Here is an 18,896-nt window from a genome sequence, read left to right as displayed (position 1 = left end):
ACACCTTATTCAGATTTCCTTAGTTTTTATCTAATCCTGTATCATTTTTGCCCCCAAATTTTGTATTTTGCAATTGAACATAGTACATTATTTTAGCTGGAAAGTAAAGAAACTTAGTTTAGTTTTTTGCCATTGCAAAAGATGTGGCTGCATTTTTATTTTGCAGATAAATGTTTAGGTTTTATTTGTGTGACTCCTTTCTCTTTTAGCCTACGAGGAAATATTTCAGTAAAAGCGGTTAAAAAAGAAGTAGAGAAGAAACTACGGTGTTTACTTGCTGATTTACCACTGCCCCCTGAGCTACCAGGAGGAGATGATCTCTCAAAGAGTCCAGAAGAAAAGAAAACAGCAACACAGTTACATAGTAAAAGGAGGCCTAAGTATGTGCTTGCTTTCTTCCTGCTCTTACATTGACCAGAAATGATTCTGGGTCATCATAAAATCATAAGACATTAAGATTTAAAATAATAAAAAGTGTATTTATTCTTTAAACTTAAAGTATATGAATAAATTCTAGAGTTTTGAAAAAATTTCATAATTCCCTGCGTACCTATTCAAAATGACTAATAAAACCAAATTTAATTTTCTCTCACAGTTTGTAATGTATTAATTTCTTGGGTTATTATATATTAAAGATAATTTCTGTAATTAAGATATTTAAGTAACACAAAACACTGAAATTAGAGAAGGTGGAAGTCAGCATTCAGTGAGCCCAAACAAAATTAGTAATGGGCAAGCTGCTATGTTTTCCTTTGCTTTTTAGCTCCATTTGCTCCCATAACTAAGTGTATTTTTCATTCTGCAAGAGGTGGAGTGGAAGAAGGTTTGAAATCTGTATCCTAAATTAGCTTCAAGTAAGTGCCTAGAGATAACTCTTTCCCTTGAAAACTGTTTATCAGTTAAAGGGGGAGAACATTGATTCTTTTTTTTATTTCTACTTAACCAACGGAAAGTGTGAGTAAGACTTTGAGTTAGATCTGATTTTAGAATTGCTGTTCAGGTGCCTAGCATGAGTGTGAGGTCATTTTCTAGTATAGAGTAGAAAACTAAACTTTTAAAATTATCTTTCTGAGTCTTGTAGCTTTATTCCTCTAGTTGAATTTCTATTACAATACCAGAATATTGAGAGACTACAAAATTACCTATTTTTTTTGAAGAATGTGAAATATTTGTCTCATATATATGTGTGTTATGTATATATAACACACACCCAGACACACACACACACAATGTGGATTCCTGAGAATTGATTATATTAATACTTTTGTACTCTCTTGGACTAAAAATCTTTCTTGTGTTTTCATTTTTAAGGTAATTTCATCTAGCCATAAGTCTAAATTTGTCAATAAGCTTTATAGTTAGATTTTTGGTAATGTTCATTGTCAAACTTGTCTTTCGAAAATGAGTGACATATATATATATATAATGGATGAAAAGGAAATCTTTGTGGAGGTTGGTTAGAGAACTTTAACTCTTTGTATTAGTGTTGGTTTTATCCATTCATTGAAAATTACATTTTATTTTTGAAAGTTCTTCATACAAGCTTTACTTCTTTTTCTCAGCTTGTTAGAAGAAGAGTTGGTATGGAGAAATGATGCCTTGACTTTCATGATAATTTATAATACCAAATTACAGTGTTACTTAGATGACCACAAATGTGCAAGGGTTTGGGGAAATAAAGGATATAAGATTGGGGGTGGGTTGGATACTAAATATTAAACAGTTTATTGAACTTGCTTGATTGTATATAAAAACTTCAGAACTATATTTGATAGAATATGTGGGCCTCGCTATGGTGAAATCAAAGAAAAAGATATTGACTGGGGAAAACGCTGCGTGGATAAATTTGATATCATCGGAATTATTGGAGAAGGTACCTATGGACAAGTTTACAAGGCCCGGGATAAAGACACTGGTAAGTATGTCAACTGCTCTGGATCTCTAGATCTCTTGAATGTACTTAATTTGTTTTTCTCTTCAAATGTGTAATTTGAGGTGTTTTTTTTTTTTTTTTTTAAGTTAAATTTGAATTTATCATGCTTTTGTTTCATCTTGTTTTTTGTTTTATATGTGCACTAAACGTAAGATGAATACGTGTAAGTGGGTATGTAAACATATACTCTTAAAGTTTTTTTTTAGTATTTGTGATGTGTAGTATGGTGGGATTTAGGTTTCTTTAATTGTGAATAAATTATTACATTGTTAGTAATCAGGGGACAAAAGTATCTTGACCGTCTTAGTAGTAAATTTTGTTGTATTAAGCCTTATGTAACACTTTTTCTTTTACCCAAAATAATTCTTTTTTCTGTTGAAGGTACCCTTTGTTTGGAGGCTAGATTTAACAGCTTAATCTTTTAGAACATAATTGGAAACCTGCGAGAAAGTTTTAAAAGTTTTTGCAGCACTGTGTCAGAGGCTATGTATTTTACCAACTAATGGGTAGAGCCAGTGCTTAATCTGTACTTATAATTCCTTGTTAAATTAAACCAGTAGATTAAAATAGAGCTGTTTGAAGCCATTTCGTATAAGAAAACTCTGGAGGGCAATTACAGCATGGAGTAATAATATTTATAATGATGATTCTGCATTATCAAAAAGATTAAATTACAACTTTTAAAAGCTGTTTATTAAACAAGGAATCATACTACATTTTAGACTTCCATCAAAAAGAATCAAGTAAGTTTTGATAATTAAAAGGATAAACATTGTTCTTTTGGAATATTTGTAAGTACAGAATTGCTATTTTCTCCAAAGAAGTGGAATGAACAGACCTTTAGAATAGTGAATTTTTTCTTATAATAGGATTTGTGTTTGTGTATTCTATTTAATAGTTAAATTTTATCTGATCAGAACTCACTCATATCTGAATTGTGAAGCCATTTAGTGTAGCGAGAAGAGCACATACTTCTGAGATAGCTAAACCAGATTTTTGAATCCCAGTTTCACTGCTAGGTAACTGGGCACCTTTGGACAAGTTAGCATGTCTGAGCTTATTTTCTCACCTGCATAGTGTACAGAATTTTCTCATCTGTTCAGAGATTTTATGCATGTATAAGCATACTGGGTAAATTTATCCTCCCCTCCTTCACTTTTTAGAATTGGTAGTATAATACATCTACTGTTCATCATCACCTTGCCTTTTTTTACTTATATCTTGGAGAGCATAAAATAACAATACCTATGTGCCTACCCCATCCTTTTTTAACAGTTGTATAGTATTCCACAGTTTGGATAAATATCTTATAATTTGTATTTAACCAGAGACTTAATTTCTTGAACTATAAACATCGTAATTTCCAGAGGTAGGAACAGACATTATGAATTAAAATAAAGTTAAAATTAAGAAAAATGTCATTTGGTTTTATCATCTGGTAACTTGATTTTATTTAATTTTTATAGGAGAAATGGTAGCCTTAAAGAAAGTACGTCTAGATAATGAAAAGGAAGGCTTTCCAATTACAGCAATTCGAGAAATTAAAATTCTCCGGCAGCTTACCCACCAGAGTATTATCAACATGAAGGAAATAGTGACTGATAAAGAAGATGCTTTGGATTTTAAGAAGGACAAAGGTATGCATGCATATTTACATAACCAGTTCTGCTCATGCATGATGTTGCTGACTTGCAGATTTTGTCATAGGTATTGACCAGTTGAGTAATTACTAGGTACATAAAACTATTGCATTAATGTCATACTGTAATTATAAATGTAGTTGAGTTGAAGAATTATTTACTTTAGTGATTTTTGAGTCACCTAGTAAACAAAAAAGCATATTTGTCAGTAGTAGTAGTTGTTTTTTGAACATCAGTGCATAATTTTTAGTCTTCATTTTTTAGTTATTGAGAAATAGTTTATAGTAGTACAGAATGTATTTCCCTTACATTTTTAATATCATGCCTCAACATACAAGGAAACTTTATGGTAGACATTTGTATTATTTCTGAAGGTGTGGAGGTGAAACTCTTACCTGAAATTGCCTTTAATAAACTGTAGTGGCATATGCTTGACATTTAGCAGAAAAGCTAAAAAGAAATCAGAATGCTTATTAAAATAGTTATCATAAGGCATATGGTGGTGAAAGGCTTTACTTCTAGTAGGTTTTGGATCTTCAAAGTAAGATTTTGGAACCAGAGTTGACTCCATTATAATCTGTTGTTTTCAAAGAGCAAAATTCTTTTTCAAGTTAAATTAAGATAAGCGAGTAAAATAGGTATGTTCTGATTGAACATGGTACTTAGCCCCCTCCCGTCCCCAACTACACACACACGCACACACACACTCTCTTACTCTTCTGAGCAACAGTATAAAAATGATTGATGTAATGTACGGTAATTTTGTAGAAAGGAACTTATTTTGACAGTATTCTGTATGTACTATGAAGATAATTAGAATCATCTTTTTAATTGGGGTCCTTTTCCATTAGTTTTTGTCCATAATGCCCATATTCCTTAGCTTGATTTTTAATCCAGTTTGTACTTTTCACCTTATTTTTTGTTGTTCCTTATTGTGTAGTAGAAAGGTTTGACTTGTGTTGCAATGTCTGGAATTTGTGACTTTGCTTATGAGCAGTGTGACCTTATTAGCAAGGTCTTCAGCCCTTCTGAACCTGTGACCTCTTCAACTATTAAAGGGAAACATTATTGGGGCGCCTGGGTGGCTCAGTCGTTAAGCGTCTGCCTTCGGCTCAGGTCATGATCTCAGGGTCCTGGGATCGAGTCCCACATCGGGCTCCCTGCTCAGCGGGAAGCCTGCTTCTCCCTCTCCCACTCCCCCTGCTTGTGTTCCCTCTCTCGCTGTCTCTCCCTCTGTCAAATAAATAAATAAAATCTTTAAAAAAAAAAAAAAAAGGGAAACATTATTTCTCTTACTGTGTAGTAAGGATTAAATTAAGATCTTATACATGAGGGTTGTGTGTAATGTTGTTTTTCATTAACTTTGTTCTATAGTCAGATTAATATATTTGTTCTTCCTCCAACATATCCTGGACCTCCTGATTCTTTGATCTTTGGGATCATGTCCTTGCCTATTTCTTTAACCCCATCTCTGCCATTTTTCTGATTGTCTACCAAGCTTCAGTCATTTAGGTGTTTTGAGTTGTCACATATGCCAATGCACTTCTCTGTCTTAAAAGTCTTTACATATGCTGCTTCCCTGGGCTTAAACCTCTCTACCCCCAATACACATGCATGCATGCACACACACACACACGTGTGCACACACCATATGAAAGGCTAACTTCTCATCCTCTGGGTCTCAGACTGTATGTTACTTTATTTATCAGTGAGGCCTAACTGGACCACTTTCTACTCTATGTAGACTAGACACATGCAATTTAAAAGCCTTATTTGTTTCACCATGTGAGGATGGGAATCATACCTGTTTTATACATTATTATAACCCCTACCTAGCTCAGTGGGTAGGCCATGGAAGGTACTATGAATAACTGATAGCTGGATGAGTTAAATCAGCTCTACTTATTATATCCTGTCCATGCTTTAAATAACTTTTTAAAAGACTGTTATCTTTGAACATAAAAGTGTTCATAGTTTTCCTTGTGTTATATTTATGGCCGTACTTTATTTTCCTTACTGTATTATAAATTCCCTCGAGTCCTTTGTTTTTTGTTTGTCTCCCCCACAATGCCTAGCACTGTATTTTACAAATCATAGATTTTCATATATTTGCTTCCTCATCTTTTTCCCCACCATAATCCTGTTTGTAACTATTGGAATGATAATAAATAAAGTGTTTTACTGTGTGAGAAGTTACATTTAGAGTCCAGGTATTAGTTAAATATAGTACAATATGTCAGGGAGTATGGAATTTTTTTTTTTTTTTAAAGATTTTATTTATTTATTTGCGAGAGAGAATGAGAGACAGAGAGCACGAGAGGGAGGAGGGTCAGAGGGAGAAGCAGACTCCCCGCTGAGCAGGGAGCCCGATGCGGGATTCGATCCCGGGACTCCAGGATCATGACCTGGGCTGAAGGCAGTCGCTTAACGGACTGAGCCACCCAGGCGCCTCCCCCCCCTTTTTTTTTTAAAGATTTTATTTATTTATTTGACAGAGATAGAGAGCACAAGTAGGCAGAGTGGCAGGGAGAGGGAGAAAAGGGAGTATGGAATTTAAAACATAAAATCCTCTTTCAAAATTACTTATTGAGATATAATTGACATAACATTATATTAGTTTTAACAACGTAAGGATTTGATATTACATATGTTGTGAAATGAGCACCGCAATAAATCCAGTTAACGTTCATCAGTACACATAGAATTTTTTTTCTTGTGATGAGAACTTTTAAGATCTCTCTTAGTAACTTTCAGATATCAGTACAGTATTTTTAACCATAGTCACCATACTGTATAATACATCCTCATGACTTTTATAATTGGAAGTTTATACCTTTTGACTGCCTTCATTCATTTTGCCTACCTCCTGTTCCCTACCTCTGGTAACCACCAATCTGTTCTCTGTATCTATGAGTTCAGGGGGTTTTTTTGTTCTTGTTTTTGTTTTAGATTTTACATATAAGTGAGATCATATGATATTTGTCTTTCTCTATTTGATTTAGTACAGTACCCTCAAGGTCCATTCATGCTGTTGCAAATGGCAAGCGTTCCTTCTTTTTTATGGCTGAGTAATATTCCATTGTATATTTTTAATATATTTTCTTTACTCATTCATCTTTCAACAGATATTTAGGTTGCTTCCATGTCTTGGCTATTGTGAGTAATGCTGCAGTGGACGTGGTGGGTGCATTTATCTTTTTGAGTTAGAATTTTACTTCTTTTGGATAAATAACTGGAAGTAGAATTGCTGGATCATATGGTAGTTCTAAATTTTTGAGGAACCTCTATACTGTTTTCCATAACGGCTGCACTAATTTACATTTCTCCCAACAGTACATGAGGGTACCCTGTTCTCTACATCCTCACCAACACTTGTTATTTCTTGTTTTTTTGATCATAGCCATTCTAATAGGTGTGAAATAACACATAATCCTTTTTTAATGAATCTATTAATTTTGATGGGAACCATGATGAGGCAGCCGGATTTGGTGAAAAGGGAACTAGATTTGAAGTCCTTGGGTTCTAATCTAGCTCTGTGCCATTATACTAATTGTGATTGCTATCCTGGAGCAGAAAGATAGTATGGGAACTTTGATTTAATCATTCATATTAAAATTCATGAAACTAGGGGCGTGTGGGTGGCTCAGTCGTTAAGTGTCTGCCTTCAGCTCAGGTCATGGTCCCAGGGTCCTGGGATCGAGCCCCACATCGGGCTCCCTGCTCAGTGGGAAGCCTGCTTCTCCCTCTCCCACTCCCCCTGCTTGTGTTCCCTCTCTCGCTGTGTCTGTCTCTGTCAAATAAATAAATAAAATCTTTAAAAAATAAAATAAAATTCATGAAACTAAAAAAAAGTAAAACCAAATACTTAAAATAGTTTAAATATGAAAATTATAAACAGCACACATATCAAGTAAAATTGCTAATATAAAAATATAAACATTTGCATTATTATAACACAAGTCTTTGGCTATATAAGAGTAACACCATAAAGAATTTTTTAAAACTTGGCTCTACTTAAAAATGAAAAAAAAAATTAATTACAAAAAATTGAAAATAAAATACTATTTTGTTTTAAAAGGAAATCATCCTTAAGAAAACAGAGTTAAGTAGTATCAATAAGTCAAAGGTGGATTTTTATGCAAAATCTTAGAGATGCTGAACGAGCTTTTTCTGAAATAATCTGGGGAATGGAGGAAGGCCAAACTAATTCTCAGTTTTTTCCTAATATTCTTTATCTTCAGACAGTTCCATCTTTTTAATAACTGAGGGGATCTTTGAACCTTTTGTCTTTCAATCTTTTTATTGTTAGCAAGGGAGAGCTTTTCTTTCAAAGGAAACATTTCCTGTACCTCTAGATTTTTAGTTGATCTTCAAGTATGGAAGGAGAGTAGGATGCAATTGTGGTATTAATTTTAGTACTCTAGTGTTCATATTTCACTGTTCATCAAATATTTGAACTAGAGTGTAAATTATTTTGCTGTAGAAGCTTTGCTTTTATTATTTTCTTGCTCCCACTGAGGTTTATGAATTTATAGAAGATACTTTCTGAATGAATGTAATCATACTCAGTTAAAAAATTTAAAGCAATTTGGGGTGCCTGAGTGCCTCAGTTGAGCATCCAACTCTTGATTTCCACTCAGGTCATCATGGTCTCGAGATTGTGAGATCAAGCCCCATGTCGGGGGGGGGTCTATGCTCAGTGGGGAGTCTGTTTGAGATTCTCTCTCTGCCTCTGCTCCTTCTCCTGCTCACGCTCACATGCTTGCTCGCCCTTTCAAATAAATAAATAAGTCTTAAAAAAAAAAATTTAAAGCAGTTTATAATTCTCTGGGTAGAGAAGACTTTTTGTTTTGCAACTATATGCAGTATAAAATAAATCTATAGTCATTGATCTCCGTCTCAAGATGTAAATATTTAGTATTCAGACTTAAAAAAAACCCAAACAATTACTGGTATCATTCCAACAAAATAGTATTTTGATACTTAAAATTAACATGATATCCTGGACAACCAAAAGTCAGTGTTATAATTGCTATGTTCAAATTAAGTTAAGCTAGGGCGCCTGGGTGGCTCAGTTGTTAAGCGTCTGCCTTCGGCTCAGGTCATGATCCCAGGGTCCTGGGATCGAGTCCCACATCGGGCTCCCTGCTTGGCAGGAAGCCTGCTTCTCCCTCTCCCACTCCCACTCCCCCTGCTTGCGTTCCTGCTCTCGCTATCTCTCCCTCTGTCAAATAAATAAATAAAATCTTTAAAAAAAAAAATTAAGTTAAGCTATAATGCTTTCAATATTAGTATTTGTTTGAAGAGGGAATTTTAATTTGGAATTTTCCTAAAAATCAGGAAAAAAAAATTCTATAGTAAATGGCTGTGGCAAAGTGTCAGTATATGGTGAGGGAAAAAGTCTCAATGTCGCTCTTCTGTAATCTGATTCCCACATGGTGCTCCCCAGCACTTACATTGCATGTTATAGACAGTTCTGTTAGACAGTGGAGCCAATTTCCTTCCATTCTAATGTCTTTGTACATAAAACTCTTATTCACATCTGACTGTTCCCTTAAATAAATTAATATAAGTAGGAATACTAGGTCAAAAGATTTGAACTTTGAAATTTCTTGACACATATCACCAAGTTGTTTTCCAGAAAGGTTGTTCCAATTTATAAGGCAGTTAAAAAATACCTTTAAACAGAAGAACTCATATTTCCTGATTTCAAATCTTAACCATAAAACTAGAGTGATCAAGACTATATAGTACTGGCTTTAAGGTAAACGTAAGACCAGTAGAATAGAATTGGAAGTCTAGAAATAAAACAGTAACATTTTTGGTGGTCAGTTGATTTTCAATGAAGATACCAAGACAATTTAGTGGTAAAGAATAGTGTTTTCAGTAATCAATGCTGGCTCAGGTGGATCTCCATATGCAAAAGAATGAAATTGGGCCTCTTCGTCACCTCATACACATTAATTAACTCAAAATCGATCAGTGACTTAAATATAAGAGCTAAAACCTCGAAACTCTTAGAAGAAAATATAGGAGTAAATCTTCATGACCTTAGATTAGCTAAAGCCTTCTTAAGACACCAAAAGCAGAAGCAATAAAGGGAAAAGTAGATACATTGAACTTCATCAAAATTAGAAACTTTTGTGCTCTAGTGGATATTACTGAAGAAGTGAAAAGACGATTCACAGAATGGGAGAAAATATTTGTAAAGCATCTATTTGATAAGGAACTTATATCTAGAATGTATAAAGAATTCTTACAACCAAATAATAAAAAGACAACCTGTTTAAAAAGTGTACAAAGGGGGTGCCTGAGTGGCTCAGTCGTTAAGCGTTTGCCTTCAGCTCAGGTCATGATTCCTGGGTCCTGGGCTTGAGCCCCGCATCGGGCTTCCTGCTCAGCGGGAAGCCTGCTTCTCCCTCTCCCACTCACCCTGCTTGTGTTCCTGCTCTTCCTGTCTCTCTCTGTCAAATAAATAAATAAAATCTTTAAAAATAAAAAAATAAAGTGTACAAAGGATCTGAATCTGAAGATATGCAAATGACCAATAAGCAACTGAAAAGATGTTCAGTGTCATAGCTATCAAAGAAATGCAAATCAAAATTACAGTGAGATTCCACTTCATACGCACTATAGGATGGCCATAAGAAAAAGGGTAGATTAAGTGTTGGGAAAGATGTGGAGATTGGGAGATTGAAAGATTGGTTATAAAATGGTACAAACATCTTGGAAGACAATCTGGCATTTTTTTCAAAATAGTAAACATAAGAGTTATCATGAGACCTAGAACTTCTACTTTTTGGGGTATATCCAAGAGAAAGAAAAACATATGTCCACACAGAAACTTGTATACTAATGTTCATGGCAGGATAATTCCTGATAGTCAAAAAACACAGGCAGCTCAAATGTCTATCAATTGATGAATAAATAAAATCTGGTATATCCATACATTGCAGTATTATTATGCCATAAAAGGGAATGAAGACTTATACCAACAAATTTGATAACCTAGATGAAATGGAAAAATTCATGGAAATGTACAACCTACCAAGAATTATGAAGAAATAGAAAATCTGAACAGACTTATAAGTGTAAGGGGATGAATCTGTAACAAAAACTTTCAACAGTCACACCTAAAAAGCCCAGGACCAGATGCTTTCACAGATGAATTCTACCAGTCATTTAAAGAAGAATTAACACCAATTCTTTCCAGACTCTTCCAAAAAATTGAGCATGAAGAAACACTGTCAGACTCATTCTGTAAGGCCAGCATTACCGTGACACCAAACCCAGGCCAAGACACGACAAGAAAAGAAAACTGTAGACCAATTATTTCTGATGAATATGCAGAAATCCTCAGAAAACAGTAGCAAACTTGATTCGGCAGCATATTTAGAGGATTATACACTGTGACCAACTGAGATTTATTCCTGGAATGCAAAGATAGTTCAGCATATGAAAATCAGTTAGTGTAGTACATTACATTAACAGAATGAAGGAAAAAATCCACACAGTCATCTCAGTAGATACAGAAAAAGCATTTGACAGAGTTCAGCACTCTTTAATCATAACGACACTCAACAAACTAGGAATAGAAGGAAACCGTGTCAACATATTAAAGGCCCATATATGAAAAGTCCACAGTTAATATCATACTCACTAGTGAAAGATGGAAAGCTTTTCTTCTAAACCAGGGAGAAAACAAGGATATTCACTTTTGTCACTTCTATTCAGCATAGTGCTGGAAGTCCTAATCAGAGCAATTAAGCAAAAAAAAGAAATAAAGACATCAGAATTGGAAAAGAGGAAATAAAATCATCTTTGTTCATAGACAATATGATCTTATATGTAGAAAGCCCTAAAGATTCTACCAAGCCAAATGTTAGAATTAGTAAGTGAATTCAGCAAATAGAAGGGTACAAAATCAATGTGCAAAAACCATGAGTTTCTGCATTCTAACAGCAAAAAATCTGGAAATGACATTAAGAAAACAATTTCATTTACAGTAATATCAAAAAGAATAAAATATTTAGGAATAAATTAACCAAGGAGATGAAAGACTTGTAAATTGAAAATTACAAAACATTGCTTAAAAGAGGTTAAAGACACCATAAATTAAAGACATCAGGGCGCCTGGGTGGCTCAGTTGGTTAAGCGACTGCCTTCGGCTCAGGTCATGATCCTGGAGTCCCTGGATCGAGTCCCGCATCGGGCTCCCTGCTCGGCAGGGAGTCTGCTTCTCCCTCTGACCCTCTTCCCTCTCGTGCTCTCTGTCTCTCATTCTCTCTCTCTCAAATAAATAAATAAAATCTTTAAAAATAAAAAAAAATAAAGACATCAGTGTTCTTGGATTAGAAGACTTAATATTGTTAAGATGTCAATACTACCCAAAGTAATCTGAAGATTTAATGCAATTCTAATGAAAATCCCAACAGTGGTTGTTGCAGAAATGGAAAAATTCACCCTGAAATTCATATGGAATTTCAAAGGACCCCCAAATAACCAAAGCAATCTTGGAAAAGAACAAAGTTGGAGGTCTCACACTTCCTGATTTCAAAACTTATTACGTAGCTACAGTTATCAGATTGTAGTACTGGCACAAAGACAGACATATGCACCAGTGAAACAGAATTGAGAGCTCAGAAGTAAACCCTGGCATATATGGTCAAATGATTTTTGACAAGGGTGCTAAAATGGGGAAAGGCAGTTTTCTCAACAAATGGTGTTGGGAAAACTGGATATCCATATGTGAAACAATGAAGCCGAACTCTTACCTAACACCATATTAGAAAAACAAAAAGCAACAAACCTCAAAATGGATCGAAGACCTAAATATATGAGCTAAAACTAGAATACTCTTACAGGGAAACATAGGGGGTAACTTCACTACATTGGGTTTGGCAGCCATTTTTTGGGTACGACATCAAAATCAGGCAACAAACCCAAACAAACAAACAAAAAAAGAAATTGGATTACATCAAAAAAAAAAAAAAAAACTTTAAACTCTACACCAAACATAACGTGAGGCTCACACTCATGACCCTGAGATCAAGAGTCACATGCTCTACCAACTAAGCCAGCCAGGCGCCCCCAAAATTAAAATTTTTTATGCATCAAAAGGACATAATCAAAAGAGTAAAAAAGCAACTCATGAGATAAGAGAAAATATTTGCTAATCACATATCTGATAAGGTTTCATAATTAGTCTAAGAACTCCTACAACTCAACAAAAATAAAAGGGCAAAGGACTTGAATGGATTTTAAGCATATGAAAAGACATTCAGCATCACAATTAGCAAATTAAAACGACAATGAGTTACACTTCAGACCCATTAAAATGGCTGTTATCAAAAGAACAAAAATAAAAACAACAGAAAATAACAAGTGATGCCAAAGATGTGGAGAAATTGGAGCCCTTGTTCTTTGCCAGTGGGAATGAATAATGATAAAACTGCTGTGGAAAATGATACAATAATTCCTCCAAAAAGTTAATAGAATTCCCATATGATCCAACATTTCCACTTCTGCTTATATACTCAAAAGAACTGAAAGCAGCATCTTGAAGAGATATTTGCACCTATGGTCGTAGCATTATTCGCAGTAGCCAAAAGGTGGAAGCAACCCATATGTCCTCGGATGGATGAATGGATAGCAAAATGTGGTATATACATACAATGAAATATTAGTCAGTCTTAAGAGGGAAGGAAATTATGACACAACTACAACATGGATGGACCTTGAGGACATTATGCTAAGTAAAATAAGCCAGTCACGAAAGGAGAAATACTGGATGATTTTACTTATGGGAAGTACCTGAGGTTAGTCAAATTCATAGAGACAGAAAGTAGAATGGTGATTACCAGGGAGTAGAGGTGGGGGTGCAGAATGGGCAGTTATTGTTTAATAGGTACAGAATTTCAGTTTTGCAAGATGAAAAGAATTCTGGAAATGGATGGTAGTGATTGGTTGCACAACAGTGTGAATGAACTTAATGCCACTGAACTGTACACTTAAAAGTAGTTACCATGGTTGATTTTTACATATTTTACCACAATTTTTAAGAGTTTAAAAAAAAAGAAATGAAGAACTGGTATGTTATAACATGGATGAACCTTAAAAACAATATGCTAAGTGAAAGAAGCTAGTTAAAAAAAGACTATTATTCCATTTATATAAAATGTCCAGAATAGGCAAATCTGTAGAAAAAAAGAGAGTGGTGGTTGCCAGAGACTTGGGGAGGGGCTGAAAAAGGGGAGTGACTGCTAATGAGTATGAGGTTCTTTTTGAGGTGATTCATTGTGGAGAAGGTTGCACACGTCTGTGAATATATTAAAACCAATTGAATTGTGTACTTCAAATGGGTGAATGTATGGTATGTGAATTAGATCTCAATAAAGCTGTTATTTAAGACAAAAGCCCAAAGAGCTCCCCCAAATTCTTTTTGATGAAAATACTGTGTAAATTGAGAGGGATAAGTGTAGTGGATAGGGTGGGTCAGTATAGAAGATGAGGCTGGAAAGGTAGGTTAGGATGAAAAACGGTGCTTGACCTTAAATACAATGTCAAGGCACAAATACTTTTTTACTTTTTTCAGAAGAAATAGCACGGAGCAATGATTTTTGTTAGATCTTTGACAATTTGGATAGGTGAAAAATGGTATCCTGTCTTTTTAATAATTATTTTTTATTACTATAGAGATTGGACAGTTTCCTGTGCTTACCTGGCCGTTTATATTTCTTTATCCATGTATTGCCTATTTTTATGTCCTTTGCCCATTTTTTTAAGTGAGTGAATTTCTAGTGTTAATATTTTTCTTAATTGATTTTGAATATAGTTGTAACATAGTAAGAGTGTTCGTCTTTGGAATGATTTATATAAAAACTATCCAGGCATCTGGTTTCCTTGCTCTCCTGTTTCTTATGTTAGTGCTCAGTAAATGTTTGAGTTGAATTGAGGAGGAAAATATTTATAAAACAGATTATAGTCTGTTCCAGAATAACCAAATGAACCTTTCATGATTGTAAATGTTGCATAATCAGTTAATAGATATAGGAAAGTATTTAATGAAATAATAGCATGTAATGTAAAATCTTAATTAGGAATGATTCTCTTCTCTGGATCACAAGGAAATACAGAGTTAGCATCTTGTGTTGAAATTTATAGTTTACTTTCATTTCTTTTTTTTTTTTTTTTTAATTAAGTAAGCTCTATGTCCAAGGTGGGGCTTGAACTCACAACCCCGAGATCAGGAGTTGTGAACCTACTGACCGAGCCAGTCAAGCACCCCTGAAATTTAGAGTTTAAAGAACATAGAGAAATGAGAATGTGTAGGTGCCCATCAGGAGATGATTTATGGCAAAAGGATTGTGGAGTTTAAGGGACAAGGAATCTGTGGGAACGTTGGGAAGGAGTAGATGGGCATGGAAAGTGGGGAGTGCCTTTCTCTTGGCAATATTTCCTGAACAAGAAGTATGTTCTTTTAGGGCAGATGTTATAAAGTAATAGTAATGAGAAATATATGTAATGGTTAAGAGTATACTTTGAATCCATGCTTCTTCCATCATTATGTACTTTTTGGTTTCCTCATCTGGAAAATGGAGTAATAATGCCTAATTCATAGGTGTGTTACATTATATGAAATAATGCATGTGAAGCACTTAAGAGTATTGCAAACAGTAAGCACACAGTCAAGTGTGCATTTATTATAATTTGGTAGTCTATTGATTGTGAGGGCAGAAATAGATCAGTAATACAATAATTGTTTATAATTGAGATGGAGGTTTGGGAGAACTAAATATTTTCGTTTTAGTCTTCTAGTGAAATTTTACTATGTGGAGAGCAGACCCAGAAATTAAGAAAAAGAAACTTTTTTCTGAAAGCTTAGAAGTAGTCTCTCATTATTAATCGTAAAAGTTGTCAAGAAGAGTGAAGAACTTGTCACATATGACTAGCTTTAATTGACTGGTTAACCTACCAGAAGTTAAAAAGTGAGCTCTTCGGTTGGATCAAACCCAGACCTAGAAAAGGAAGTCATAAGAATGAAACTCAGCAACAGGGCATGTAAGACAGATGCCAATTGCAGAGGCCATGGTATCAGTTTGAAATGGAGAGAAGAGGGGGAAGTGAAGAAGCAGGTGATCTGACATTGAGAATACTGTGGCCATTAATAAAGAGAGAGAATTCTGCACTTGAATTCCGCAGTGGGGGTGGTGAGGGGTGGAAGTGACAGAGCACTATTTAGGGCATCATCACCATTAGAGCAGTAAACCAAAAGGCTCAAGATTCTTCATGTTTTTGCCATTTCTTCTGTGAATTTCCTGTTTCTTTGGCATTTGCTTACTAACTAGAAAGATTTATGGAAATACAAATGTTTTATGTGTTTCACATATAGATAATTTTTCCCATTTCCACTCTTTGCCCTTAACTTTGTTTTTCTGTGTTCTTTGTTATTCTGAAACTTGTATTGGTCCCATCTGTCAGTTTGGGGGATTTTTTTGAGGGAAGGTGAGCTGTCTCATGCTTAGGAAGGCTCAACCCTCAGGAAAATTGTAAGAATGTTTTTTAGTTTTTTTAATTGATTAATTTTCAGGTATTAAAACAATTTTATTTTTAAATTTTTTAAAGTTTTAAATTCTAATTAGTTAACATACAGTATAATACTAGTTTCAGGTGTACAATATAGTGATTTACTACTTCCCTGTAGTACCTATTCCTCATCACAAGTGCGCTCCTTAATTCCCAACACCTATTTCCCCCATTCCCCACCCCCTCCCCTCTGGTAACCATCAGTTTGTTCTCTATAAAGAGTCTTTTTGGTTTGCCTCTGTCTCTCTTTTTTTTTTTCCTTTGCTTAGTTGTTTTGTTTCTTAAATTCCACATATGAGTGAAATCATATGGTGTTTGCCTTTCTCTGACTTATTTCCCTTAGCATAATACTCTTTAGCTCCATCTATGTTGTTGTAAATGGCAAGATTTCATTCCTTTTTATGGCTGAGTATTATTACACACACACACACACACACACACACACCACATCTTTATTCATCTGTTGATGGACACTTGGGCTGTTTCCATAATTCGGCTATTGTAGATAATGCTGCTGTAAACATCAGGGTGCATGTATCCCTTTGAATTAGCATTTTTGTCTTCGCATAAAAACCTAGTAGTGCAATTGCTGGGTTGTAGGGTAGTTCTATTTTTTGGTTTTTAAAAAATTTATATTTTAGTTTTTGAAAATATTTAGATAGCTGAGTCTTTCTTATGCTATTCTGTCATGTCTATCCTATATAAAATTTGTACATATTCTGGGCTCTCCTGTTCTACAGATCCTTTTGCCTATCCTGCTAGCATACATTATTGTAATTATTGCAGCCTTATATTACATTTTAATTTCTGTTAGAGAAAGGTCTCCTCCCCAGTGCCACTTAAAAGATCTTGCTTATTTTTATGCATTTAGATGTTTATGAAGTGTGAAAACTTAACAATGGAGATTTGACTGGAATTATGTTGACGTTTATTTGGGGAAGGACAAGGATTTTTTAAAAAAAATTGTCAGTATATGAAATCAGATAAATTCTTGTAATGCTTGAATTTTCATAGAGTAAGGGCATGGTATGGTGCCTGGCACATATTAAATGTTGTATAAGTATTTAATGTTGATATTATAATTATTTCTTAAAATCAAATGTGTCCTTTAACTTAGCAATTGCATTATTAGAAACATAGAAGGAAGTAATCATGACTTTATATAAATATAGCTATGAGAATGTTCTTCATAGTATTTCTTGATAATACTAAAACGTTAGTAATAATTTAAATATCTAACAACAGGATTATTGAACAGAACTATGGCATATTATTACTGTGGAATACTGTTTAGCCATTAAAATTGTGTAAAAGTTCAGTGATAAGGAAAATTGTTCACTCTGTATATTATGAACTGGAAAAGTTTACAAAGGAATATATAAAGTTTAATCCATTTTTTGTATTAAAAGTATACTCCAGGAGCACAAGGAAACCTTTTGAGGATGATGGGTATCTTAGTTGTAGCCGCAGTCTAACAGGTGTATACCTATATGAAAACTACTTAAATTGTACCTTCTAATTTATTATTGTCAATTAACACATTGAAACTAAAAAATTTTTCAGTTAAAATGTAATAAGCTCAAGGAAAACTATTGAGTTTATTACTTCAGAAATAAAACCAACAGAAAATATGAATATGTAGATTTATTTTAAGAAACTAGGTCATACAATTGTTGAGGCTCGCAAGTCTGAAATTTGTAAGAGCGGCTAGTAAGCTAGAAATTCTGGCAGGAGTGTGTCTTGCAGTCTTGAGTTCAAAGGCGTTCTGGAGGCAGAATTTCTTCTTCAAAGGACCTCAGTCTTTTCTCTTGAGGCCATCAGCTGATTGGATAAAGCCTACCCACATTATTGAAAGTAATCTGTCCTCAGAGTCTACTGACTTGAGTGTTAATCACATCTAAAAATACCTTCACACTGGTCAGTATAGCCTAGTCAAGGTAACACATCAAATTAACCATCACACTGTATCAGAGTGATTTCAGCAGAGTAACAGAAAGTTCAGTTGACATGGTATGGTTTAAATCATATGGGAATGTATTAACTTGCATAAGTAGTGGTCCAGAGATAGGGCAGGCTTTAGGGTTAGTTGGTTCAGTGGCTTAGGGTTGTCATCAAAGGCTCAAGTTACACCATCTTTAGTGTCTGTTTCATTCTCACTGTAGGATAGCTGGAAGAAGCAGTTGTTCCTATCTGGTGAGGGGGGAGCCTGGCTTCCCATGGCTTTCTAAAGTCCATGAAGGCTTCTCTCTTAGGGGCCTTCCTCAGCACCTGCAGTAGGCCCAAATCTGCTGTGCCTGCACATCTGTGAACCAGTCACCAGCAGGAAGGTTATTAAGAACCTACTTAGGGGGCGCCTGGGTGGCTCAGTCAGTTAAGCGCCTGCCTTTGGCTCAGGTCATGATCCTGGGGTCCTGGGATTGAGCCCTGCTTTGAGCCTGAGTTGGGCTCCCTGCTCATGCAGGGAGCTTGCTTCTCCCTCTTCTTCTGCCCCTCCCCCCACATATTCTCTCTCTCTCAAATAAATAAATAAATAAATATCTTTTTAAAAAATCTACTTACCATAAAATGTACTAGAATTAGAATATGATTAAAAGAAAAGAAACTAAGAAAAGTACCACTTTTTCAATACTCAGGACTTTGTTAGGAGGGAGGGAGATAGCTGAGTCAGACAGAAGCTGATTCTTGGCTTTACATGAAATCTGAAGACACTGCAGTATTACAGAAGAAGATTGAGAAAT

General features: G+C 34.8%; 1 protein-coding gene across 3 annotated transcripts in view; it reads left to right on the top strand.

Annotated features, from left to right (window-relative positions):
• The window catches only part of CDK13 (cyclin dependent kinase 13), a 121,305-nt gene that overhangs the window by 34,729 nt on the left and 67,680 nt on the right, over positions 1 to 18,896 (top strand). For all 3 annotated transcript variants that reach the window (XM_035026521.1, XM_035026519.1, XM_035026522.1), the window contains exons 3-5: positions 210 to 380; positions 1,776 to 1,915; positions 3,400 to 3,570. In XM_035026521.1, the coding sequence (XP_034882412.1) occupies positions 210 to 380; positions 1,776 to 1,915; positions 3,400 to 3,570 (482 nt within the window). The remainder of the gene's footprint in view (positions 1 to 209; positions 381 to 1,775; positions 1,916 to 3,399; positions 3,571 to 18,896) is intronic.

Source organism: Mirounga leonina, unplaced genomic scaffold (genome assembly GCF_011800145.1).
Source record: "Mirounga leonina isolate KUSES-001 unplaced genomic scaffold, KU_Mleo_1.0 Mir_199, whole genome shotgun sequence".
Lineage (NCBI taxonomy): Eukaryota > Metazoa > Chordata > Mammalia > Carnivora > Phocidae > Mirounga > Mirounga leonina.
The sequence above is the reverse complement of the archived record's forward strand: the minus strand, read 5'-3'. Positions and strand labels throughout refer to the sequence as shown.